The following is a 27,275-nucleotide window of genomic DNA, read 5'->3' as shown; positions in this document are numbered from 1 at the left end:
AAGCTCGTGAGTAGACAGCTTCGCCTTGTGAAGTTCTGGTGTGCTGTTGTACAGTAGTGGGCTGTAGATCACAGTTATGTATCATATATTTCAAAAAGCTAGAAGAAAGAATTTTGAACATTTTTAACCATAAAAATGATAAGTGAAGAGATAGATATATTAAAACTAATTTAAACATTAAATGATGTATTTGCATCAAAACACTGCATGATATCTCATTATCATGCTTTTATGTATCAGTTATACAATGTCCAAATATTTTAAAAAAACAAAACAAACAGTCTTTGATCCCAGGCAGGTGACATCATCTCAGATCCATGGGTTACTACTTTCTGGGTGAGCTTCCATGCTCTATCAGGATGCACAGGCTGGCTGAGCACAAGGATGGCTGTGACTCATATCTTGCTCTTCACAGCATCTAAAAGGATGCAATTCCTATAACCAGGAAGCTGTTAAAATGATAAAGTCATTTTCCTCTCCAAGTTTTCCCTTTTTAAAATTTTAATTATTTATGTATTTTTTACTTCTAATGTGGATGTGATGACATATGCTAGTAATCCCAGCTACATGGGAGGCTGAGGCTGGGGGTATCAAGTATAAGCCCAGCCTGGGCAACATAGCAAGACCCTGTCTCAAAAATGAAATAAACTAAGCTGGGCATGGTGGTTCATACCTGTAATCCCAGTAACTGGGGAGGCTGAGGCAGGAGAATTGCAAATTCCCATCTGAGCAACTTAGTGAGGCCCTAAACAATTTAGCAAGACCTGTTTCAAATAAAAAAGGAGGCTGGGTATGTGGCTTGGTGGTTATGCACCCCTAGGGTTCAATTCTTAGTAACCCCCCCCCACTCCCCATCCCCTCACCCCTATACCCTACCCCCCGACCCCCCAGAGCCCCTCCACACCTCCTCAAAAAAGAAAGAAAATGATAATGCTTGATCCATAGAATTGTTATAAGGAATAAATAAGGTTGTATATAGAAAATATTCGTTAAGTGTACCACCAATGGTAATGAAGATGAGAGGGAGCATTCCATAAATCACTCAGCCTTCATTCCTAAGAATTCTCATCAAAATAACTCTGACAATGTGACATGTTGATTTTATTGGGGAGTTCTAAGAGATATTTTTAATTATCCTGGTCATTCCAAAATATCTCCAAATGGTTTTAGAATAAATTCAAAGCTTTCTGGCCAAAATAAAGTCTCTGAAACTATGAATTGCAAAACACAAGTTGCCAGAGTTGCCATAATTTATAAGAGAATGTTAATATATATCTAATTTTAAATCAATTAACAGGTGGACAGAAATTCAGTTTGATGATTTATCTAATATAAGCTTAAGTTATACAACTCAACGATCTTGAACTTACCTTCATCAACACTCCTTTACTATTGATGGAAATAATCAATGAGTCAAAAAATTATCTTCAATTCATCCTCACTTTAAACTTGCCACTACTACAGGTAGTTTAACCTGTGCTTCAGAAGTCATTCTACCTTTGGACCCCTCAAATTCACCCCCTACACTGTTACAAAAGTGATGTTAGAAAAAAATCTTTTCATGTTACCCTCATGTTCATATATCTCTTATTACCTATTACTACTCTTAGTCCTAGGTACCAAATATATCAATTATGCCTCTTCATACCCATTCAACCCTATATCTATTGCTGTGATGCATCAAAAGAACACCTTCAGAGCTCATTGATTAGGCCTGCCCTTGTACAGTATTTCACACCTTAAATTGTGTTCACATGGCATGAAATGCCTTCTCACATTTAGATGGCAACCTCCTATGCAAATTTCCTACTTTCACCAGCTTTACCAAAGTATAATGAAGAAAGAAATATTGTATGTATTTAAGGTGTACAATGGGATTTTTTGATAAAAGTATTTACATAATGAGATTATTACCATAGTCAAGCTAGTTACCATATCCATCACCTCACATAGTTACCTTTATTGTTGGTTGGAATAAATGAGATCTACCCACTTAAAAATTTTTCAAGGATACAGTACATCACTATTAACCATAGTCACCATTCTGAGAGTTTGGGAGCCAGGACATATTCGTCTTCTTCCTCAATTTTCAATACCAAGCTCAGCTTTCTCCTCTGAGACTTCTAAGCAGAATTGTTCATCTGCTCCTTTATGCCTACACCTCATTAAAGATTTACACATTTATGGATGCATAGATAGATACAGAGATACAGGAATATGCATTGCATATGGCACTTATATGTTGTATTGTAGCAATTTGTTTCCTACCCTTCTCCTTCACTAGGCAGTGATATCCCTGGAATGTGTAATTGTGTATTTTTCATCTTCTTATTTCGATCCCCAACTGGCACACAAGTTATTCTGAAGCCTACTTAATTCCTGTAGACATTGATTATTGGACTAATCCTCATGTTTTGATTACAATCCAACCTTCTGCATCCACTATCCCTTGAGAGAGAGAATGGGCTAACCAGAGGCTCCATCTAGGCTACCCTCTGGCAGTCAATTCCAGCTATAAACCAAACACTCATGAAAATTGGTTCATTTTCTGCCACTGATGAATGGACTAATATAAATTATGATTCTATGAGAATGAAGGAATCCCTTGAAGTGTTCACTTAGGCTTCAACCTTTTTTTCAAATGGTATGACTCTATCATGGACTAAGTGTCTCCAAGGAGTAGACAATGCACTAACTCCATAATGATGCAAAATGACGTTTGGATAAGAGAAACCTATAAAATTATTTTATTATATAAATTACTTCTAAACTTCACCCCTTTTGAAAAATAAATACATGGGTATTTTAATGATATATTAAAATGACAGAACCTAAATTTCAAATAGCATATTTTGGAGCCCAGAACAGTGACACATGCCTGTAATCCCAGCAACTTGAGAGGCTGAGGTAAGGGGATCACAAGTTTAAAGCCTGCTTTAGCGATTTGGTGGGGCCCTAAGCAACTTAGTGAGACCCTGTCTCAAAATAAATAAAATGAAATAAAAAGGTTTGGGAATGTGGCTCAGTGATTAAGTGCCCCTGGGTTCAATCTTTGGTACCTTCTCAACCCCCAAATCAAATAGCATATTGTATTGAGTTGATGTATATTTTATCTTTACCATTATAGGCTGTTAAGTAAAGGGAAAAATATTTAGATTTTAAAACTTCAGGTGAAGGGATCCACCATCCTGCGAGTGATTTGGAAGCAGGATGCTAAAGCAGAAGCCACCTAGATTTCTATCTTTGCTCTATTGTTTAGCAGCTGCATGTCCCTAAACTACTCTCTAAATATTTCTTTATCTACTAGTTACCTAATCTGTGGAATAATAATGAAAATATTATCTAGCTGACTGCTGTTGGAGTTAAATTAGTTAATGTGTGTAAGCAACCTAGGATATTTCCCACCACATTATAAGTGTTCAATAAATGTTGGTGGTGGTTGTGTTGATGGTGGTGGCGGTGGTGGTGCGAACATTGGCAGTGGTGGTGGTGATGGTATTTATGAGAACAATGAATGCACTTTAAATATCTTGTGAGAATATCAATAGATGCGAAAAAGTTATTACTGTTTCAATTAGGTTTGTAAAGGAAACAGCTCAAGGCAAGCATAATGATGATAAAACTGATCTGAATTTTATTTCCAATGATTCCACATCTAAGTTCCCATTTTCCAAATTAAAAAATCAGAGAATCACATAACTTTTATTAGAATAATATCCAAAGAAGTCTATCAGGAGATCATCAAGAGAAACAGAAGTATAAAAAGTTTACCAAAAGGGAAGAAAAACAATTTCATATATAGACAACCATCACCGAGCAGCTATTTTACCAAAAAGAAATATTTCTCACCTGGTTAAGTTAAAATCTAAGCCTGTATTTTTCCTAATACAAATATAATTTACAAGTGAATCAATAATTTTTAAAAGTCAAAAATAAGATAATAAAAAAGTACATATAGAAGAATAATTTAAAATCCCAAAAGAAGTCTTAGACTGGCCAATACTTTAACAGATGGATTAATTACAAGAACCTATGAAAAATCACAAACCTTGCTGGTGGTGGTGAGATATACCTGTAATTTCAAGGGCCTGGGAGGCTGAGGCAGGAGGATTATAAGTTCAAGGTTCTCACTAAGCAACTTAGGGAGACCCTGTCTCAAAATAAAAAATAAAAAGGGTTGGGGATATAGCTCCGTGGTAAAGCACTGCTGGGTTCAATCCCCAGCACCAAAAAAGAAAGAAAAGAAAAAAAAATCACACGCCTTTAGAGAAACGACGCAAATGTAACATTTTTATAGATTCCTTAAAATAGTGTAATAGTATAGTATATTAGTATAATATCATAGATATTAGTTTATAAAACAATAAATTAGTTTGTTAACAAATCAAAAAGATTTTGTCCTTATATTATCTTTAGGTCCCCAAATTTCTAAAGTGCCCTGGCTGTTCAGTCAATCATGGAAACCATGATCCACTAACAGAAGTACACGAAGGCATGCAGTAACATACATACCCCAAATTCTTGAACCTCATATCAGAAAACAGACAGATCTTCATAGCAATGAGAAAAGTGATGGTGAATGCCCTTTAGAGGATTCACTCAGTAGAAAAGCATATGGACAGAGGAATACTGTTTAATTGTAGAGTTTTTTTGTAAGTGACATTAAAAAGCCATTGATAAAGTATAATCATGTGGTTATGAAATAACCAGAACTTAGTCTCAGATATTTATTGTTGAACTGCAAATAAAGAAGAAACTGGAAATGACATATGATCACATGAAACCAATGACAATGAAAAGAACAATGGCCTCATTTGTGTAACTTCTCATTGGGGTGAGAAACAGAAAGTCAATGGAAGCCAGAGGAGCAGTCTGTTAGCAGAAAGCTCAGGAATTCAAATCAAAAAGTGGGCTTAGATATATTTTTAATTTTTTAAATCTAACTGTAAGGAAACCTGATTTTCATCTTAAATTTATTATGTAACACCTCTATTCCTGACTATGATCATCTATAAAATGTGAATAGGTTGAAAAAAATGATCTCTCAAATTATAGTTCTAAAATTCCACAACTCTATTTTATAACAAAGAGTTTTCTTCTAAGTGTCCAAAGGATGAGGTAGGAAGGCAGATACTAAAGAAGGGAGGGAAGAAAAAAAGGAAAACCAAATACTTAGTTATTATGGCAATTTGCTAGTAGTTTGAATAAAGAACATAAACAAATTCAAAATGGGAAAAGGAGTAATAGACTAATTTCCAGCTCTAAATAATTAAATGCGCTGCTTGGCATCTTTTGAGGTTTAAGAATATTGGAAGCAGTGGATTAAAGGTGAAAATTGGCTTTCGTTTGAAACATTTTACATTGTAGTTACAAAGAGAATGAAGCCGAAAGCATCTCTTAGTTGTGTTTAAAAATTATCAAAGTAAAAATACTCACTGTGTAGTTATCATGAATATTAAATGATTTATATTAATTATCCAATGCAGGGTCTGAAGCATAGGAAGCTCCACTACTAGATCCCTGTCTCCTTACTTGGTGAGGGTACTGGAGATATACAAGAGCATGGTAACATTCCTAAATGTAAGCTAGTGCACTAGATCAAAAATTTCAATGACTTCATTTTTCCCATCTTCGTTGAGTGTAGAGTTGCATTTTGGTTTATAGTGTTTAGGACATCTTCTTGTAACCCACAAGCTGATAGAAAAGTTTCCTCATTGCTGCCTTCATCTCCTTGTTCCTAAATGTATAGATCACTGGATTCAGAAAAGGAGTGAGAACTGCATCTAGGATAGCAAGAAATTTGTCCACATGTGATGATGGGAAAGGCCAGGTGTAGAAGAAGATCAATGGCCCAAAGAATAAAACTACCACAGTGACATGAACTGATAAAGTGGACAGGGCCTTGGATAAACCACCTGAGGAGTGTTTTCGAACAGTAACCAGAATGAAGATGTAAGAAATGATCAGTATGAAGAAGGAACCCACAGAGATGAGTCCACTGTTGGCCGTGACCATGAACTCCAGTCTATCAGTTTTTGTGCAAGCAAGTTTAATGAGCTGAGGGAGATCACAGTAGAAGCTGTCCAGTACATTCGGGCCACAGAAGGGCAGGTCTACAACAAAAGCCAACTGGGCCACTGAGTGGATGAGGCCAAGGATCCAGGCAACAACCAAAATGAAAATGCACATCCGTGGGCTCATGATGGTCAGGTAGTGCAGAGGCTTACATATGGCCACATATCTGTCAAAGGCCATGGCTATGAGCAGCACCATTTCTGTCCCTCCAATAGTATGAATAAAGAAGATCTGAGCTATGCATCCCCCAAAAGAGATTGCTTTGTGTTTTCTAAAAAGGTCATAAATCATTTTGGGGGCTGTAATGGAACAAACTCCCAGGTCAAGAAATGAGAGATTAGCCAGCAGAAAGTACATGGGGGAGTGTAGGTTAGGGTCAGAAGTCACAGAGAACAAAATGAGGAGGTTTCCTGTAAGACTTGCCAAGTAGAATGCAGAAGAAAAGAGGAAAAGTAGAAGCTGGATCTCCCACGAGTTGGAAAGTCCCAGGAACACAAACTCAGACACTACAGAGTGGTTGGCTCCATCCATTGTCTCAAAAAGCAGACCTGTCTCAAGCATTACCTGATAAAGGAAAGTAACACAACAACAACAAAAAAGTCAAGCTTTTTAGGGACTCACCGACTACATGAGATTCAATTTGTAAGGAAAAAACACTGCCTGAGTAATGCCAAAACCCTTCTGCCATTCAACTATAGCTGCAAAAACAAGCCACTGCTTCGAACTCCCAGACAACCTAAAATTTTCCATATTTAAAAAAGAGATTAGGCAAAAAAAAATTTAGGAATCAGAAGATCACTGGAGAACTAGGAATTCTCTGGAATAATATGATGAGTGGGAAAAGGGCATGGAAATGAACTCTGATTTCTCCCTCACAGTTTATTACTCCTGCTCATGAAATTCCCCAAACTTCAAGCAATTTCTCATGACCTTTGTTTTCCTTATGTCTTTACTCCTGAATGCAATACTATCATTCTCATTAATACTCCCTCATGTTTAGCTTCATGCTATTCCTGTTTTATCACATCATATTCACTTTTTCCTCATGAAGAGAGGAGATAATGTTGAAACCCTAAAATTCCCAATTTGATAGCTCATTCCTGGGTGCAGAGGGATTACAAAGCTTGGGCTGTGACAGCATTTTGGTAAACTACAAGGACAGAAAAGAGATTCATGATGCAGAATCTAAAGATGGATGGTGTAAAAACAGGGTAATAAACAAAAATTACACAAGAATGATACTTTCAGATCACCATCCATGCCATATTAACTTTCCCTGCTTCCTGGAATAGAAAGAACATCATGCTTCAAATCAGAAGGATGTGAACAAGTCTTATCCCTGCTCTGAGGCAACTTGAGTACTCAGTCCTTTCTCCCATCCCTCCAAACTCAACTTACTTCCTGAACCCAGTTTCATCATCTGTAAAATAAAGGGGTTGAGGCAGGTGACATTAAGGAATCTTTCAAGTGTAATGTTTCTATTATTTTATCATTCAGTGCTGGTCTTCATTGTAATGAAGCTCACCACAATGTTGATATTCTCTTCATTGAATTGCTAGTATATTTGTATCTTTTTCTTTCTTTGCAGTCAGGTGTATCTCATATTCCATAGAAAGCCCTCTCTTCAAACTAATCTCCCTGTTTTCTAATTCATTCTGTGATTTGATTAACAGTATTGCAAATCTGCTGTATCATTTATTTTGTTACTTATCACAATCATCAACAAATAATCAACAAACATCTATTAGATGCCCATCATCCCCAGTGGACACTCTGAACTTCCTGAAGTATATTTAAGGCTTTTGCACTTTAGCCCACCCATACGAAATATAAAAATCAGTAAAAAGTAAACTATTTTAAAATGTCAAATAAGGCCAGGCTTGGTGGTGCACACCTATAGTCCCAGCAATTTGGGAGGTTGAAGCAGGAGGATCACAAGTTCAGAGTTCAGCAATTTAGCAAGATCCTGAGCAACTATAGAGACCCTGTGTCAAAATAAAAAATAAAAATGTGTGGGGGTGTAGCTCAGTGGTTTAGCACTGCTGGGTTAAATCCTCAGTACAAAGAAAATGTCGAATATATAATATGATCATATGATTTTTGAAACAGAAAAGACATCCATGAATCAGGGTGATTAGGGCTGTCTTCAGAACAAAATCATTGTCTGTGCTGCAGATTAAGTGAGGGATCTAATCTAGTTCAATATACAGCATCATAACAAAGCTAAAAGAATTACGGAATGATTTCCCCAGTCTGGAGAGGGATGAGTACTTAAAGAGTTGCTTAATCATCCCCCAGTCTGCAGCAGTGGTTGGTGAGCTCTCTGTGGAAATAATGATAACTAACAAAAACAAAACCAGTGACCACCATGTGCAAAACACCATAATTACTCCTTTACAGACATGATCCTGTTTGATATCTATGAAAACCATGAAAATTGGTATTATTGGCTCCTTTTTACAGGTAGAGAAATGAAGACCAAGGAGGAGAAGTAAGGTGCCAGGCCAGGAGTGGTAGAACTGATACTAATGCTCTCTCTTCTGTCATCCTACATGTAGAGCAGACAGCTTTTTCTCATGACTTCACAGTTGTACCACATACCTAGACCCTTTCTGGGTGCCCCGTGTTCTACTCTCAGCACACTGTGCAAATCTAAGTGCAAAAAAGACAGATTTGTCCTCAAGTGTTCACAGCATGTGGATTTCTTAAGGCACTTCAAATGCATCCATAATATATTCTGTCTTTTTAAATAAACAAGGTAGGAGAATGCAAAGCCATATAAAACCTGCTGTGCTTTCAGACCCCCAATGTCTTGGTCCCCACAGAATCCCTTAGCTTTTTGCAAAAGATACTTAGTTCTTACCTTCTCTAGTGAATGGACAAAGAAGCAAAGGCACTCTGTCTCCATATCCCAGAGAATGCCCTCTCCTCGCATTGATCACACATTCTCCCTCTTCTGTAATTCATTTTCTGACTCGATTAACATATCATTGCAAATTTGCTGGATCATGTATTTTGTATTTATCATAATAATTTGTACTCAACCAACAAACATTTACTAGATGCTCATCATGCCCAATGGACACATTGAACTTATTGAAGTATTAAAATATTCACTTCCCTTAATGCTTTCACATTTTTAGCACATCCACAACATGTCTCTGTGTCAAAAATGAACTCCAGAACTAATACAAGTAGATTCTGTTCAAACTTCCAAGACTTTCTCCTTAATGTTCTTGTTTCCTTTCTCTGACTTCAACCTTTAATTGATGTGGATTTTTAAGTCAAGAAAGAAATTTCACTTTCTGTGTCCTTTTCAATCTCATTTTATTGATGCTTGCTCATTAAGCTCTGCTAAAGCTGCTTCCCTTGTGCAGTTAATATTTAATTCATTTCTTTACAAAATAATACTGTCACTAGAAACATATATTTAATAATACTTGTCCTTGGGGGCTTCAGCACTGTACTCCAATATTCCTATTTCTGTATTTGCAACCAATCTACTTATTTAAAGACCAATGGTGTAACTCTTTCCAAAACATAACCACACATTCCCCTGGTCAGATCTAGCATTACTTTATGCACAAACATCTTTAAAAATGCTATTATTGTGGGAGATAGAACTAATTGGAACACAGGGGAATACTGACCAAATGATTTAGCAGAGACGGGATCACCAACATGAGACTTGGGATCACCAATGTCTATCTAAGGGAATTGTTAACCAGAACCTGAAAAGCCAATGGAGAAGCTATAAGTGAGTCACAAAAGAGGGAGTGGAGTCAGAGATGAAGATATTAGGATATAAAAGACAAAAACTGTATAAATGATAAGGTGAACCTAAGTGGCACCATACTCTGAAACCTAAAGGAGAGGTTTATGTTTGCATCTCTAGGGGAACTTGTTTTCAAGTTCTCATAAAGAATACTCAAAGGAACATATCTTAAGTCACAGTAAATTTTCAAAAATAGAAATGGTACATTCTTTAACATGTTCCAATCACAATCTAAGAAAATTGAATTGATAATAATGTAAAAATAAGTTTAAATTTTAAAAATTTAAATTCCTCCTAATAATAACAAACAAGTAGGGGAAAAAACTACAAAGCTATTCTTGTGAAAATTGAGAAAACTTGAATATGGATTATATGTGAGATGACATTAGTTATTTGATATGTGTTTTGTTAGACAAAAGAGTTATGATTCAAAAATATTTACCACTTGATTTTCAGGGCATTAGTATCTGAAATATACAAAGAACTCAGAAACTTGACACCAAAAACCAAATAATCCAATTAATAAAAGAGCAAAAGAACTAAACAGACACCCCTCAAAAGAAAAAATACAATTGACCAACAAATATGTGAAAAACGTACATCTCTAGCAATCAGGGAAATTCAAACCAAAACTACACTGATTTCATCTCACTCCAATCAGAATAGCAATTGTCAAGAATACAAATAATAGTAAGCGTTGGTGAGGATGTGAGGGAAAATGTACATCTATACATTGTTGGTGGAACCATAGATGAGTGTAACCACTCTGGAAAGCAGTAGGAAATTTTCTCAAAATCTAGGAATAGAGCCACCATATGACCCAGCTAACCCACTACTCAAAAATATATACACAAGATCCAAAATCAGCATACTATGGTGACACAGTCATGTCAATGTTTGTAACAGCACAATTCACAATAACCAAGCTATGGAACCAACCAAGGTGCCCTTCAACAGATGAATGGAAGGTACATAAAATGTGGTGTGTGTGTATGTATGTGTATGTGTGCTAGAAAAAAAGAATGGAAAGTTTGGTGTTTGCTGGTGAATTGATGGAATGGGAAACTATCATGCTAAGTGAAATAAAGTAGACACAGAAAGTCAAAGGTGTAATATTTTTTCTGACTTGTGGAAGCTAGTCCAAAATAAGGATGAAAAAGAAAAGAGAGAAAGGGAAAAGGTGGGAAGGGATTCCATCAAAATAGAAGACATAAGAGTGGACTAGATGAAGGAGACTGAAGGGAAGGGAGGAAAGGGAAGGAGGAAGGAAAGGAGAAAGGACAGGATACAAAAGAACCGTGGACTTAATCTGACCTAACTTTCCTACGCACATATTCCACAGTGAATCTCACCATCGTGTATATACACAAGACACTAACCAAAAAAGAAAAAAAAGTAAATAGCAGAAAAATCTGTAGAGTAGAGGGAAGGGAACAAGGAGAAGGAAGAGGGGAGGCAAAGGAGAAATATTGCGGACAAAATTTGAGCAAATTATATTGAATGTATTTTTAATGATGTCAAAATGAATCCGAATGTTCTGTGTAACTAAAAAGAATTAATAAAAATGATAAAAAGACTGAGAGAAAAAAGTATTTGTAATTCCATCAGTATTGAAGGAAATGTTCACAATAAATTAGTAGCCAAGTAATTACATGACATAACAAAATAGTTTGAAGCCCAAAGAAAAGATTAGGAAGCTCTATTTGCATGTACATGAAATGCCCCAGAATGACCCTAGCATAAAATAGGGACTTTGGGAGATAATGGAGTGTCAATATAGATCCGATCCGGTGGGGAATATTGGTAATGGGGGAGGTCATAAATACAGGCCTGAGTATGTGGGAAATCTCTGCCTTCTGTTCCATTGTTTGTAAATCTAAAATTGCTCTTTAACATAGTCTTCTATCTGGGCATGGATGGTGCACACCTGTAATCCCAGGAACTTGGGAAGCTGAGGGAAGAGGATGCCAAGTTCAAAGTCAGCCTCAGCAATTTAGTGAGACCCTATCTCAAAATAAAAAAAAAGGAGAGATGTGGCTTAGTGGTTAAATGTCCCTGGAAACTTGAAGCTCAGAAATGAGGCAAGAATTTCTCGCCTTATTATTTCTTTTTCTACTGTGTCCTCAAAGTCCTGGTGAATACAATTAGATAAGGAAATAAAACATATAGAAATTGAGTCTCTGTTCATAGAAATGAAAGAAAAACATGATCCTCTCTGCAGAACATCTGAAAATTTATGATAAGAGAGAAACTCTTAGTTTAAAAAATCTATAAACAAAAACCCCTGGAATTAATAAGTGGTTACAAAAAGCTAATATTAGAAAGTCAATCAATTACTTTTCTATACACAAGTAATGAACAAGTAGAATTTGGAATTAAAAACACAATACCATTTTCATTCCAAAAATTGGACTACTGGGTTGGTGATGTAGCTCAGTGACCAAGCACTTGCAGGGCATGTGAAAGGTCATGGGTTTGATCTTTAGCATTACACCTAAAAAAACCCCCCAAAAACAACAAAACAAAACAAAACACAAACCAAACTACTTAGTTATAGATATAATAAAAATATATGCAAGATCTGTATAAGGATAAGACAAAACTCTGATGAAAGAAATCAAAGAATAGCTAAATAAATGGAGAGATATTCCGTAGTCATGGATAAGAAAATTTCATATTGTCAAGATGTCAGTTCTTCCCAACTTCATCTATAGATTCAAGGTAAACTGACTCAAAATCCAAGTCAGTTATTTTGTGGATATCAGTAAATTGACTCTAAAGAATACATGGAGAGTGACCCAGAGTAGCCAACAACCAATGAATATGGTTTACAATATCAGAAGAAACAAAGTTGAAAGACTGACATTACTTGACTTCAGAATTTACTATAAAGCCACAGTAATCAAGACAATGTGGTGTTTGCAAAAGAATACAAAAATAGACCAAAGGAACACAATATGCCTATTTCCCCAAAAATAGATCCATGTAAATATAATCAACTGATATTCTAAAGAAGAACAAAGACAATACAAGGAGATAATCTTTTCAGTAAGTGGTATTAGAACAATTCAACATACACATGCAAAAAATAAATCTAGACACAGACCTTACATTCACAAAAGATAATTCAAAATGGATCACAGACCTAAGTTCTAAACATGAAACTACAAATTAAACTTTCAGAAGGTAAAATAAAAGAAAATCTAGATGTCCTTAGGTGTGAAATGACTTTTAAAATGCAATACCAAAGGCATAATTAATGATAGAAATTATTAAAACCTAAAAAAATAAAAATTTCTGCCAGGTGTAGTGTTGCATTCCTATGATTCTGAGATTTGGGAGGCTGAGGCAGGAGGATCAGGCTTAGCAACTTATCAAGATCCTAAGCAACTTTACAGAGACTTTGTCTCAGAAAAGAAAAAGGTCTGGTGATATTGCTCAGTTGTTAAGCACTCCTTTGTTCAATCCTCAGTACTACTACTACTACTGAATTGGCTGAAAATTGGTGCAGCCAATATGGAAAGCACTATGGGGATTTCTTGGAAAATTGGGAATGGAACCACCATTTGACTCAGCCATCATTCTCCTCAGTCTATATCCAAAGGACTTAAAAACAGCATACTACAGGGACATAGCCACATCAATGTTTGTAGCAGCACAATTCACAATAGCTAAACTGTAGAACCAAGCTAGATGTCCTTCAATAGATGAATGGATTTAAAAATGTGGCATATATACACAATGAAATATTAGTCAGCAATAAAAGATAATATAATTATGGCATTTGCAGGTAAATGGATGGCATTGGAGAAGATAATGCTAAGTCAAGTTAACCAATCCCCAAAACAACAAATGCCAAATATTTTCTCTGATATAAGCAGGCTGATTCATAGTAGGATAGGGAGAAGGAGCATGAGAGGATTAGATGAACTCTAGATAGGGCAGAGGGGTTGGAGGGGAAGGGAGTGGGCATGGGGTTATTTTAAATGATAGTGAAATGTGATGATCATTATTATCCAAAGTACAGGTATGAAGATACAAATTGGTGTGAATATACTTTGCATACAACCAGAGATATGAAAAATTGTGCTCTATATGTGTAATAAGAATTGTAATGCATTCCACTGTCATATATAAATAATATATATATAATTAATATATATAAATTATATATTTGCTTTGCAAAAGACACTGTGAAGAGAATGAAAAGCCATAGTCTCAAAGAAACTGTTTGCAAAAAATCATGTGGTAATGGGCTCTCTTCCAAAATGTACAAATTACTCTTAATGCTCAACAGTACAAAAATAACCAGATTTTAAAAATGAGCCAAAGACCTTAACTGACATCCTACCAAAGATGGCAAAAAAGCATAAGAGAAAATGCTCCATAGCATATGTCATCAGGGAAATGCAAATTACAAAATGTGATACAACACAGCTATTAGAATGGCCAAAATAAAAACATTAACATCACCAAATGCTGGAGAGGATGTGGAGCCACAGGTACTCTCATTCATTACTGGTAAGAACACAAATGATACAAACTCTTTGAAGAGAGTTTCGCAGTTTTTTAAAAAATCTAAATATATTCTTACCATGCAATTGAGCAGTTACATTCCACATATTTACCAAAGGAGTTGAAATGGGTCTATAGAGAAATCTGCATATAGATGTTTATAGCAGGTTTATTCATGATTGCCAAAACTTGGGTGTAACCAAGATGTCCTTCAGTAGGTGAAGGAATAAATAAATGGTGGTACATTAAGACAATGGGAAACTATGCAGCACAAAAATAAATGAACTATCAAGACATTAAAAGGTATGGAGGTCCCCAGCACTGGCGGGGAGTGGGGGCATGTAGAGGAAGCTTAAATGCATATATCAAATGAGAGAATCCAATCAGAAAATGGAGACAGTAAAAGGATCAGAGGTTTTCAAGGGTTGAGCGGAGAAGGAATAAATACTCAACATAGAATTTTAGAGTGGTCAAACTACCATACAGTAATGTAATAAATCATATTATATGTTTTTATGTTATTGGCATTTGTCCAACTCCATAGAATATATTTAATTGCCTTTCCAATGGGATTATGTGGGACCTTGAAGAGATAATTAGGTCCTTGTGCATCACCCTCATGAATGGATTAAAGCCATCATTTTGGGAGTGGGTTAGTTATTGTAGGAATGAGTGAGTTATAAAAGGGGGGAGTTTGACCCATTTTTCTCTTATGTGCATGCTTTCTTGACATGTGATACTGCCTACCATGTGGGTTGGCAAGAAGGCCCACATCAGATACAATCCCTCAATATTGACCTTCCTAGCCTCCAGAACCATGAGCCCAATAAACATCTTTGTGTTGGGAGTCTTCTAACTTCTTTCTTCTAGTTATTTATAAAATATATATCACATTTTTCTAAGTTATAGTTTCTCTACTGTACCATAGAACATTCAAAATTATACTTCCCAATTAACTGTATTTTGGAATCTGTTATCCAACTTTCTTCTATCCCTTTCCCTTTTCTAGTTCCTTGGGTTGTATCACTATGTTACTTATTTGAAATCCTTTTTTAATATGGGCACTTATTTCTATAAAGTTCTCTCTTGTTAATACTACTTTTGTTGTATCTTATACATTTTAGTATGTTTTGTTTCCATTTTCATTTTTTTTAAAGAAAAAGAGAGAGGGAGGGGGGGAGAGAGAGAGAGAGAGAGAGAGAGAGAGAGAGAGAGAATTTTAATATTTATTTATTTTTTTAGTTTTCGTCAGACACAACATCTTTGTTTGTATGTGGTGCTAAGGATCGAACCCGGGCCGCACGCATGCCAGGCAAGCGCACTACCGCTTGAGCCAAATCCCCAGCCCCCATTTTCAATTTTTAAAAGAGGTTTTTAGATTTCCGTTTTGATCTCTTTGATAACACAATGTACCTTCACATTATGTTGTTTAGTCTCTCGGTATTTGAACAATTTATGAAGTTTATTTTTTTGGTTGATATGTATGTTTATTCCATTGTGGTTGGAAATGATACATGCTATGATTTTTTATATTTGTTGATGATCTTTTGTGGTCTAATATGTGATCTGTTCTAGAGAATGTTCTATGTGTTGATGAAAAGAATGTGTACTCTCCAACTGTTATGAAAAGTTCTGTAAATGTTGGTTAGGTCCATTAGATCTACAGTATAGTTTAATGTTTATTTGTTTATTTTTTTAATATGGATGAACTTTCCATTCATTATCTCTCCAATTACAGGTCTAAAATTTCACAATTCTTTTATATAACAAAGAGTTTTCCAAGTGTCCAATGGATGAGGTAGGATGGCAGAAACTAAAGAAGGGAGGGGAAAAAAAAGGAAAACCAAGTACTTAGTTATTATGGCAATTTGCTAGGTAGTTTGAATAAAGAACATAAACAAATTCAAAATAGGAAAAGGAGTAATACACTAATTTCCAACTCTAAATAATTAAATGCACTGCTTGGCATCTTTTCAGGTTTAAGAATTTTGGAAGTAGTGGATTACAGGTGAAAATCGGCTTTGGTTTGAAACATTTTACATTATAATTACATGGTCACATGGTATGAAATGCCTTCTCACACTTAGATGGCAACCTCCTATGCAAATTTCCTACTTTCACCAGCTTTACTAAAGTATAATGGAGAAAGAAATATTTTTTAATTTTTTAAATCTAAAAGTAAGGAACCTGATTTTCATCTTAAATTTATTGTGCAACACCTCTATTCCTGACTATGATCATCTATCAAATGAATAGGTTGAAAAAAATGAAATGTATTCAAGGTGTACAATGGGATGTTTTGATAAAAGTAGTTACATAATGAGATTATTACCATAGTCAAGCTAGTTACCATATCCATCAACTCACATAGTTACCTTTACTGTTGGTTGGAATAAATGAGATCTACCCACTTAAAAATTTTTCAATGATACAGTACATCACTATTAACCATAGTCACCATTCTGAATGTTTGGGAGCCAGGACATATTTATCTTCCTCCTCAATTTTCAATATCAAGCTCAGTTTTCTCCTCTGAGACTTCTAAGCAGAATTGTTCATCTGCTCTTTATGCTTACACCTCATTATAGATTTAAACATTTATGGATGCATAGATAGATACAGAGATACAGGGATGTGCATTGCATATGTCACTTATATGTTGTATTGTAGCAATTTGTTTCCTACCCTTCTCCTTCACTAGGCGGTGATATCCCTGGAATAATTGTGTATTTTTCATCTTCTTATTTCCATCCCCAGCTGGCACACAACAAGTCATTCTGAATCCTTCTTAATTCCTATAGACATTGATTATTGGACTAATCCTCATGTTTTGATTACAATTCAACCTTCTGCATCCACTGTCCCTTGAGAGAGAGAGAATGGGCTAACCAGAGGCTCCATCTAGGCTACCCTCTGGCAGTCAATTCCAGCTATGAACCAGAAACTCATGAAAATTGGCTCATTCTCTGCCAGTGATGAGTGGACTAATATAAATTCTGATTCTATGAGAATGAGGGAACCCCATGAAGTGTTCACTTAGGCTTCAACCTTTTCTTCAAATGGTATGTCTCTATCATGGACTAAGTGTCTCCAAAGAGTAGAGAGTGCACTACCTCCATAATGATGCATAATGATGTTTGGATAGGAAAAACCTATAAAGTTATTTTATTATGTAAATTACTTCTAAACCTTACCCCTTTTGAATAATAAATACATGGATATTTTAATGATATATTAAAATGACAGAAGCTAAATTTCAAATAGCATATTTTGGAGCCCAGCACAGTGACACATGCCTGTAATCCCAGCAACTTGAGAGGCTGAGGCAATGGCATCACAAGTTTAAAGCCTGCTTTAGAGATTTAGTGGGTCCCTAAGCAACTTAGTGAGACTCTGTCTCAAAATAAATAAAATAAGATAAAAAGTTTTGGGAATGTGGCTCAGTGATTAAATGCCCCTGGGTTCAATCCTTGGTACCTTCTCAACCCCAAATCAAATAGCATATTGTATTGAGTTGATGTATATTTTATCTTTACCATTATAGGCTGTTAAGTAAAGAGAAAAATATTGAGATTTTAAACTACAGGTGAAGGGACCCATCATCCTGTGAGGTTGTATAATATGGTGATTTGGAAGCAGGATGCTGAAGTAGAGGCTGCCTAGTTTTGTATCTTTGTCCTATTGCTTAGCAGCTGCATGTCCCTAAAATACTTGCTAAATATTTCTGTGCCTACTAGTTACCTAATCTGTGGAATAATAATGAAAATATTATCTAGCTGACTGCTGTTGGAATTAAATTAGTTAACGTGTGTAGGCAACCTAGTATATTTCCTAACACATCGTAAGTGTTCAATAAATGTTGGTGGTGGTTGTGTTGATGGTGGTGGTGGTGGTTGTGTGAACATTGGCAGTGGTGGTGGTTGTGGTGTTTATGAGAACAATGAATGCACTTTAAATATCTTGTGAGAATATCAATAGATGAGAAAAAGTTATGACTGTTTCAATTAGGTTTGTAAAGGAAACAGCTAAAGGCAAGCAGAATGATGATAAAACTGATCTGAATTTTATTTCCAATGATTCCACATCTAAGTTCCCATTTCCATATAAAAAAATCAGAGAATCACATAACTTTTATTAGACTGATATCCAAAGAGATCTATCAGGAGATTATAGGAGAAACAGAAATATAAAAAGTTTACAAAAGGGAAGGAAACAATTGCATATATATACTACCATCACACAGCAGCCATTTTACCAAAAAAGAAATATTTCTCACCTGGTTAAGTTAAAATCTAAGCGTGTATTTGTCCTCATACAAATATAATTTACAAGTGAATTAACAATTTTTTAAAAGTCAAAAAAAGATAAGAAAAAAGAATATATAGAAGAATAAATTACACTCCCAAAAGAAGTCTGAGACCTGATAATACTTTAACGGATGGATTCATTACAAGGACCTATGAAAAATCACAAACTATGCTGGTTGTGGTGAGATCTACCTATAATTTCAAGGGCCTGGGGGGCTGAGGCAGGAGGATTATAAGTTCAAGGTCCTCACTAAGCAACTTAGGGAGACCCTGTCTCAAAATAAAAAATAAAAAGGTTTGGGGATATAGTTCCGTGGTAAAGCACTGCTGGGTTCAATTCCCAGCACCAAAAAAGAAAGAAAAGAAAAAAAACTCACAAGCCTTCAGAGAAATGGATACAAATGTAACATTTTTCTAGATTCCTTATAATGTTGATGTTAGTATAATGTCACAGATATTAGGTTATAAAACAACAAATTAGTCTGTTAATAAATCAAAAATATTTTCTCTTTGCTTTATATTATCTTTAGGTCTCAAAATTTCTAAAGTGCCTTGGGTGTTCAGTCATGTAAACCATGATCCACTAATAGAAGCATACGAAAGCATGCAGTAACATACATACCCCAATTTCTTGAACCCTTATATCAGAAAACAGACAGTTCTTCATAGCAATGAGAAGTGATGGTGAATGCCCTTTAGAGGATTCACTCAGTAGAAAAGCATATGGACTGAGGAATACTGTTCAATTGTGGAGGTTTTTTGTAAGTGACATTAAAAAGTTATTGATAAAGTATAATCATGTGGTTAGGAATTAACCAGATCTTAGCCTCAGTTATTTATTATTGCACTGCAAATAAATAAGAAACTGGAAATGACATATGATCCCAAGAAACCGACCACAATTAAAAGAGCAATGTCCTCATTTGTGTAACTTCTCAATGGGGTGAAAAACAGAAAGTCAATGGAAGCCAGAGGAGCAGTCTGTTAGCAGAAAGCTCAGGAATTCAAATCAACAAGTGGGCTTAGATATATTTTTAATTTTTTAAATCTAACTGTAAGGAAACCTGATTTTTATCTTAAATTTATTATGTAACACCTCTATTCCTGACTATGATCATGTATAAAATGTGAATAGATTAAAAAAATGTCTCTCCAATTATAGTTCTAAAATTCAAAAATCATTTTATATAACGAAGAGTTTTCTAAGTGTCCAAAGGATGAGGTATGAAGGCAGATACTAAAAAAGGGAGGGGGAAAAAAAGGAAAACCAAGTACTTAGTTATTATGGCAATTTGCTAGGTAGTTTGAAAAAAGAACATAAACAAATTCCAAATGGGAAAAGGAGTAATACACTAATTTCCAACTCTAAATAATTAAATGCACTGCTTGTCATTTTGTGAGGTTTAAGAATATTGGAATTAGTGGATTAAAGGTGAAAATCGGCTTTGGTTTGTAACATTTTACATTATAAGTACAAAGAGAATGAGCAGAGAGCATCTCTTAGTTATGTTTAAAAATTATCAAAGTAAAAATACTCACTGTGTAGTTATCATGAATATTAAATGATTTATGTTATTAACCAGTGCAGGGTCTGTAGCATGGGAAGTCCACTTCTAGATCAGTGTCTCCTTACTTGGTGAGGGTACTAGAGATACACAAGAGCATGGTAACATACCTAACTGTAACCCAGTGCACTAGATCAAAAATTTTAATGACTTCATTTTTCCCATCTTCGTTGAGTGTAGAGTTGCATTTTGGTTTATAGTGTTTAGGACATCTTCCTGTAACCCACAAGCTGATAGAAAAGTTTCCTCATTGCTGCCTTCATCTCCTTGTTCCTAAATGTATAGATCACTGGATTCAGAAAAGGAGTGAGAACTCCATCAAAGATAGCAAGAAATTTGTCCACATGTGATGATGGGAAAGGCCAGGTGTAGAAGAAGATCAATGGCCCAAAGAATAAAACTACCACAGTGACATGAGCTGATAAAGTGGAGAGGGCCTTGGATAAACCACCTGAGGAGTGTTTTCGAACAGTAACCAGAATGAAGATGTAAGAAATGATCAGTATGAAGAAGGACCCCACAGAGATGAGTCCACTGTTGGCCGTGACCATGAACTCCAGTCTATCAGTTTTTGTGCAAGCAAGTCTAATGAGCTGAGGGAGATCACAGTAGAAGCTGTCCAGTACATTCGGGCCACAGAAGGGCAGGTCTACAACAAAAGCCAACTGGGCCACTGAGTGGATGAGGCCAAGGATCCAGGCAACAACCAAAATGAAAATGCACATCCGTGGGCTCATGATGGTCAGGTAGTGCAGAGGCTTACATATGGCCACATATCTGTCAAAGGCCATGGCTATGAGCAGCACCATTTCTGTCCCTCCAATAGTATGAATAAAGAAGATCTGAGCTATGCATACCCCAAAAGAGATTGCTTTGTGTTTTCTATAAAGGTCATAAATCATTTTGGGAGTCGCAATGGAGCAACCTCCCAGGTCAAGAAACGAGAGATTGGCCAGCAGAAAGTACATGGGGGAGTGTAGGTTAGGGTCAGAAGTCACAGAGAACAAAATGAGGAGGTTTCCCATTAGACTTGCCAAGTATAACCCAGAAGAAAAGAGGAAAAGTAGAAGCTGGATCTCCCACGAGTTGGAAAGTCCCAGGAACACAAACTCAGACACCACAGAGTGGTTGGTTCCATCCATTGTCTCAGAGAGCAGAACTGTCTCAAGCATTACCTGATAAAGGAAAGTAACAAAAAAAAAAAATCAAGATTTGTAGGGACTCACCGACTACATGAGTTTCAACTTGTAAGGAAAAAATACTGCCTGAGCAATGACAATCCCTTTTGCCATTCAACTATAGCTGCAAATACAAGCCACTGCTTTGAATTCTCAGACTCTCTAAAATTTTCCAATATGAAAAAGAGATTATGTAAAAGAAAGGAAAATAAATAAAATAAAATAAAATAAAATAAAATAAAATAAAATAAAATTAGTAATCAGAAGATCATTGGAGTACTAGGAATTCTTGGAATAATTTGATGATGGAGGGGAAAGGGCATGGAAATGACCTCTGATTTCTCCCTCACAGTTTATTGCTCCTGCTCATGGAATTCCCCAAACTTCAAGCAGTTTTTCATGACCTTTGTTTTCCTTATGTCTTTACTCCTGTATGCAATACTAGCACTCTCATTAATACTCCCTCATGTTTAACTTCATACTATTCCTGTTTTATCACATCATATTCACTTTTTCCTCATGAGGAGAGGAGATAATATAGAAACCCTAAAATTCCCCTTTGGTAGGGTCAGTCCAAGTTGTAGAGGGATTACACAGTCTGGGCTGTGATAGCATTCTGGTACAGTACAAGGTCAGAAAAGTGATTCATGATGAAGAATCTAAAGATGGATGGAGTAAAAACAGGATTGTAAACAAAATTACACAAGAGTGATACTTCCAGATCAACATCCATGCCATATTAACTTTCCCTGGTTCCTGGAATTGTAGAAAGAAAGAACTTCAAATCAGAAGAAAGTGAACATGTCCTGTCCCTGCCCTGAAGGAATTTGAGTACTAGGTTGTTTCTACCATCCCTCTAAACTCAACTTACTTCCTGAACCTAGTTTTATCATCTGTAAAATAAAGGGGCTGAGGCAGGTGACATTAAGGAATCTTTTCAAGTCTAATGTTTTTATTATTTTAAACATTCAGTGCTAGTCTGCTCTGTAATAAAGCTTACCACAATGTGGATATTCTCTTCACTGAACTGCTAATATATTTGCATGTTTTCCCTTGTTTGCAGTTGGGTGTATCTCATATTCCATAGAAGGCCCTCTCTTCAAATTAATCTCCCTCTTTTATAATTCTCTCTGTGACTTGATTAACTACATTGCAAATCTGCTGTATCATTTATTTTGTCATTTATCACAATCATCAACAAATAATCAGCAAACATCTATTAAATGCCCATCATCCCCAATGGATACTCTGAATTTCCTGAAGTATATTTAAGGCTTTTTTTAAAAAATATTTTTTAGAATCTTTTTTACTAATTTTTTATTTTATGTATGACAGCAGGATGCATTACAATTCATATTACACATAAAGAGCACAATTTTTCATATCTCTGGTTGTATACAAAGTATATTCACACCAATTTGTGTATTTGTAGATGTACTCTGGATAATAATGTCCATGACATTCCACCATCATTTCTAACCCCATGCCTCCTCCTTTCCCCTCCCACCCCTCCGCCCTATCTAGAGTATCTATTTCTCCCATATTTACCCTCCCTACCCCACTATGAATCAGCTTCCTTATATCAGAGAAAATATTTGGCGTTTGTTTTTTTGGGATTGGCTAATTTCACTTAGAATTACCTTCTCAAGGGCATTTGGTAATATTAATTTTGCCAATCCATGAGTTTGTGAGGTGTTTCCTCTCATAGTGTCTTCTATAATTTTTCTCTTCAGCATTTTATAATTTTACTTTTAGAGATTTTTCACCTCCTTGAATAGATTTATGCCTATGTAGTTAATTTTTTAAACCTATTATGATTGGATTTATTTTTCTGATTTCTTTCTCAGTGGATTAATTGTTGGTGTTTTTATAAAGTAATTGATTTTTGTGTGTGGATTTCTCATCCTGCCATTTTGCTGAATTTATTTATCCTTAGATCTAGAAGTTTTCTGGTGGAATATTTATGGTCTATCAATATAGGATCATATCATCTATGTATATTTTATTTATTTTCTTATTTGTAAACCTCTTAAGGCTTTTGCACTTTAGCACACACATACAAAATGTAAAAAATAAGTACAAAAGTAAACTATTTTAAAAAGTCAAATAAGGCCAGGCTTGGTGGTGCACACCTATAATCCCAGCAATTTGCGAGGTTGAAGCAGGAGAATCAAAAGTTCAAAGAGTTCAGTACTTCAGCAAGGTCCTGAGCAACTAGACCCTGTTTCAAAATAAAATTAAAAAGTTGTAGTATGTAGCTCAGTGGCTGAGCAATCTTGGGTTAAATCTTCTGTACAAAAAAAATATATATGATCATATGATTTTTGAAACAGAAAAGACACCCAAGAATCAGGGTGATTAGGGGTATCTTCAGAACAAAATCATAATCTGTGCTGCAGATTAAGTGAGGGATCTAATCTAGTTCAATATTCCACATCATAACTAAGCTTAAAGAATTACTGAATGATACCCCAGTCTGGGTTGGGGGGTGGGGAAGATTACTTAAAGAGCTGCTGAATCATCCTCCAGTCTGCAGCAGTGGTTGGTGAGCTCTCTATGGAAATAACGGTAACTAACAAAAACAAAAACAGTGACCACCATGTGCAAAACACCATAATTACTCCTTTACAGACACTATCCTGTTTGATATCTATGAAAATTGGTATTATTGGCTCCTTTTTACAGGTAGAGAAATGAAGACCAAGGAGGAGAAGTAAGGTGCCAGGCCAGGAGTGAGTGGTAGAACTGATACTGATGCTCTCACTGCTCTCATCCAACATGTACAGCAGACAGCTTTTTCTCTTGACTTCACAGTCGTATTGTATACCAAGATCCTTTCTGGGTGCCCCGTGTTCTACTCTCAGCACACTGGGCAAATCTAAGTGAAAAAAGGACAGATTTGTCTTCAAGTGTTCACAGCATGTGGGTTTCTAAAGTCACTTCAAATGTATCTATAATATATTCTGGCTTTTTAAATAAACATAGTAGGACAATGCAAAGCCATATAAAACTTGCTGTGCTTTTAGACACCAATTTCTTGTTCCCCACAGAATCCTTTAGCTTTTCACAGAAGAGACTTAGTTCTTACCTTCTCTAGTGAATGGACAAAGAAGCAAAGGCACTCTGTCTCTATATCCTGTAGAATGCCATCTCCCTCTTCTGAGATTCATTTTGTGAATCAATTAACATACCATTGCAAACTGGCTGGATCATTTATTTTGAATTTATCATGAGAATTTGTACTTGATCAACAAACATTTATTAGATGCCCATCATGCCCAGTGGACAGTTTGAACTTACTGAAATATAAAATATTCCTTCCTTTAGGCTTTCACATTTTTAGCACACCTATAACATGTCCCTGTGTCAAAATGAACTCCAGAACTAATGCAAGTAGATTCTGTTCAAACTTCCAAGACTTTCTCCTTAATGTTCTTGTTCCCTTTCTCTGACTTCAACCTTTAATTGATGTGGACTTTTAAAAGACAAGAAAGAAATGTCAGTTTCTGTGTCCTTTTTCTTCTCATTTTATTGATGTTTGCTCATTAAGGTCTGCTAAAGCTGCTTCCTTTGTGCAGGTAATATTTAATTCATTTCTTTACAAAATAATACTGTCACTAGAAACATCTATTTAATAATACTTGCCTTTGGGGACTTCAACACTGTACTCCAATATCCCTAAGCTATTTCTGTATTTGCCACCAATCTACTCATTTAAAGACCAATGGTGTAACTCTTTCCAAAACATAACCACACATTTACCTGGTCAGATCTAGCATTACTTTATGCATAAACATCTTTAAAAATGCTATTATCGTGGGAGATAGAACTAATTGGAACACAGGGGAATACTGACCAAATGATTTAGCAGAGACGGGATCACCAACATGAGACTTGGGATCATCAATATCTATCTAAGGGAATTGTCATCCAGAACCTGACAAGCCAATGGATAAGGTTTGAGTCACAAAAGAGGGAGTGGAGGCAGAGATAAAAAATGTTAGGATATAAAATACAAAACCTATATAAATGATAATGTAAACCTAAGTGGCATCATACTCTGAAACCTAAAGGAGAGTTTTATGTTTGCATCTCTAGGAGTACTTGTTTTCAAATACTCATAAAGAATACAAAAAGGAACATATATTAAGTCATAATAAATTTTCAAAAATGGAAATGGTACATTCCTTAGCACGTTCTAATCACAATCTAAGAAAACTTGAATTTGATAATAATGTCAAAAAATAAGTTTAAATTTTAAAAATTTAAATTCCTCTCAATAATAACAAACAAGTAGGGGGAAAACTACAAAGATATTCTAGTAAAAATTGAGACTATTTGAAAATGGATTGTATGTGAGATGACATTAGTTATTTGATATGTGTTTTATTAGACAAAATAGTTATGATTCAAAAATATTTGCCACTTGCTTCTCAGGGCATTAATATCCAAGATATACAAAGAACTCAGAAACTTGACACCAAAAACCAAATAATCCAATTAATAAAAGAGCAAAAGAACTAAACAGACACCCCTCAAAAGAAAAAATACAATTGACCAAAAATATGTGAAAAACATACATCTCTAGTAATCAGGGAAATTCAAATCAAAACTACAGTGATTTCCCCTTAATCAAATCAGAATGGCAATTTTCAAGAATACAAATAATAGTTAAGTGTCAGTGATGATGTGGGGAAAAACATACACTTGTACATTGTTGGTGGAATTACAGATGAGTAAAACCACCTTGGAAAGCAGTAGGGAATTTTCTAAAAATCTAGGAATAGAGCCACCATATGATCCAGCTAACCCACTACTCAATAAAATATGCACAAAATCCAAAATCAGCATACTGTGGTGACACAGTCATGTCATTGTTTATAACAGCACAATTCACAGTAGCCAAGCTATGGAACCAACCAAGGTGCCCTTCAACAGATGAGTGGAAGGTGCATAAAATGTGGTGTGTGTGTGTGTATGTATGTGTATGTGTGCCAGAAAAAAAGAATGGAAAGTTTGGTGTTTGCTGGTGAATTGATGGAATGGGAAACTATCATGCTAAGTGAAATAAAGTAGACACAGAAAGTCAAAGATGTAATATTTTCTCTGACTTGTGGAAGCTAGTCCAAAATAAAGATGAAAAAGAAAAGAGAGAAAGGGAAAAGGTGGGGTGGGATTTCATCAAAATAGAAGAAAACCAAGTGGACTAGATGAAGAAGGGTGAAGGGAAGGGAGGAAGGGGGAGGGGAAGGAAAGCAGAAAGGACAGGAATTAATCTGATCTAACTTTCCTATGCACATATATGAATATCCCACAGTGAATCTCACCATCGTGTATATCCACAAGATACTACCAAAAAAGAAAAAAAAGTAAATAGCAGAAAAATCTGTAGAGTAGAGGGAAAGGAACAGGGAGAAGGAAGAGGGGAGGCAAAGGAGAAATACTGGGGACAAAATTTGAACAAATTATATTGAATGTATTTTTAATTATGTCAAAATGAATCCTAATGTTCTGTGTGACTAAAAAGAATTAATAAAAATGATAAAAAGACTGAGAGATAAAAGTATTTGTAATTCCAACAGTATTGAAGGAAACATTCACAATAAATTAGTAGCCAGATAATTACATGGCATAACAAAATAGTTTGAAGCCGGAAGAAAAGATTGGAAAGCTCTATTTGCATGTACATGAAATGCCCCAGAGTGACCCTAGTATAAACTAGGGACTTTGGGAGATAATGGAGTGTCAATATAGATCCGCTCTGGTGGGGAATATTGGTAATGCGGGAGGTCATGCATACAGGCCTGGGTATGTGGGAAATCTCTGCCTTCTGTTCCATTGTTTGTAAATCTAAAATTGC

General features: G+C 35.6%; 2 protein-coding genes across 2 annotated transcripts; both read right to left on the bottom strand.

Annotated features, from left to right (window-relative positions):
* Positions 1-5,667: 5,667 nt before the first annotated feature.
* On the bottom strand, positions 5,668-6,606 carry LOC124104526 (olfactory receptor 4F3/4F16/4F29-like). Its single transcript, XM_046461517.1, has one exon. The coding sequence runs from the start codon at positions 6,604-6,606 to the stop codon at positions 5,668-5,670; it is 939 nt and encodes a 312-aa protein (XP_046317473.1).
* Positions 6,607-20,440: 13,834 nt separating this feature from the next.
* Positions 20,441-21,391, bottom strand: LOC124104540 (olfactory receptor 4F3/4F16/4F29-like). The gene has a single exon (XM_046461530.1). The coding sequence runs from the start codon at positions 21,377-21,379 to the stop codon at positions 20,441-20,443; it is 939 nt and encodes a 312-aa protein (XP_046317486.1). The 5' UTR covers positions 21,380-21,391.
* Between the last annotated feature and the right edge of the window lie 5,884 nt (positions 21,392-27,275).

Source organism: Marmota monax, unplaced genomic scaffold (genome assembly GCF_021218885.2).
Source record: "Marmota monax isolate L192 unplaced genomic scaffold, Marmota_monax_Labrador192_F-V1.1 WCK01_AAM20220418_F8-fsc00001, whole genome shotgun sequence".
NCBI lineage: Eukaryota > Metazoa > Chordata > Mammalia > Rodentia > Sciuridae > Marmota > Marmota monax.
This window is presented reverse-complemented; position numbering and strand designations above follow the sequence as displayed.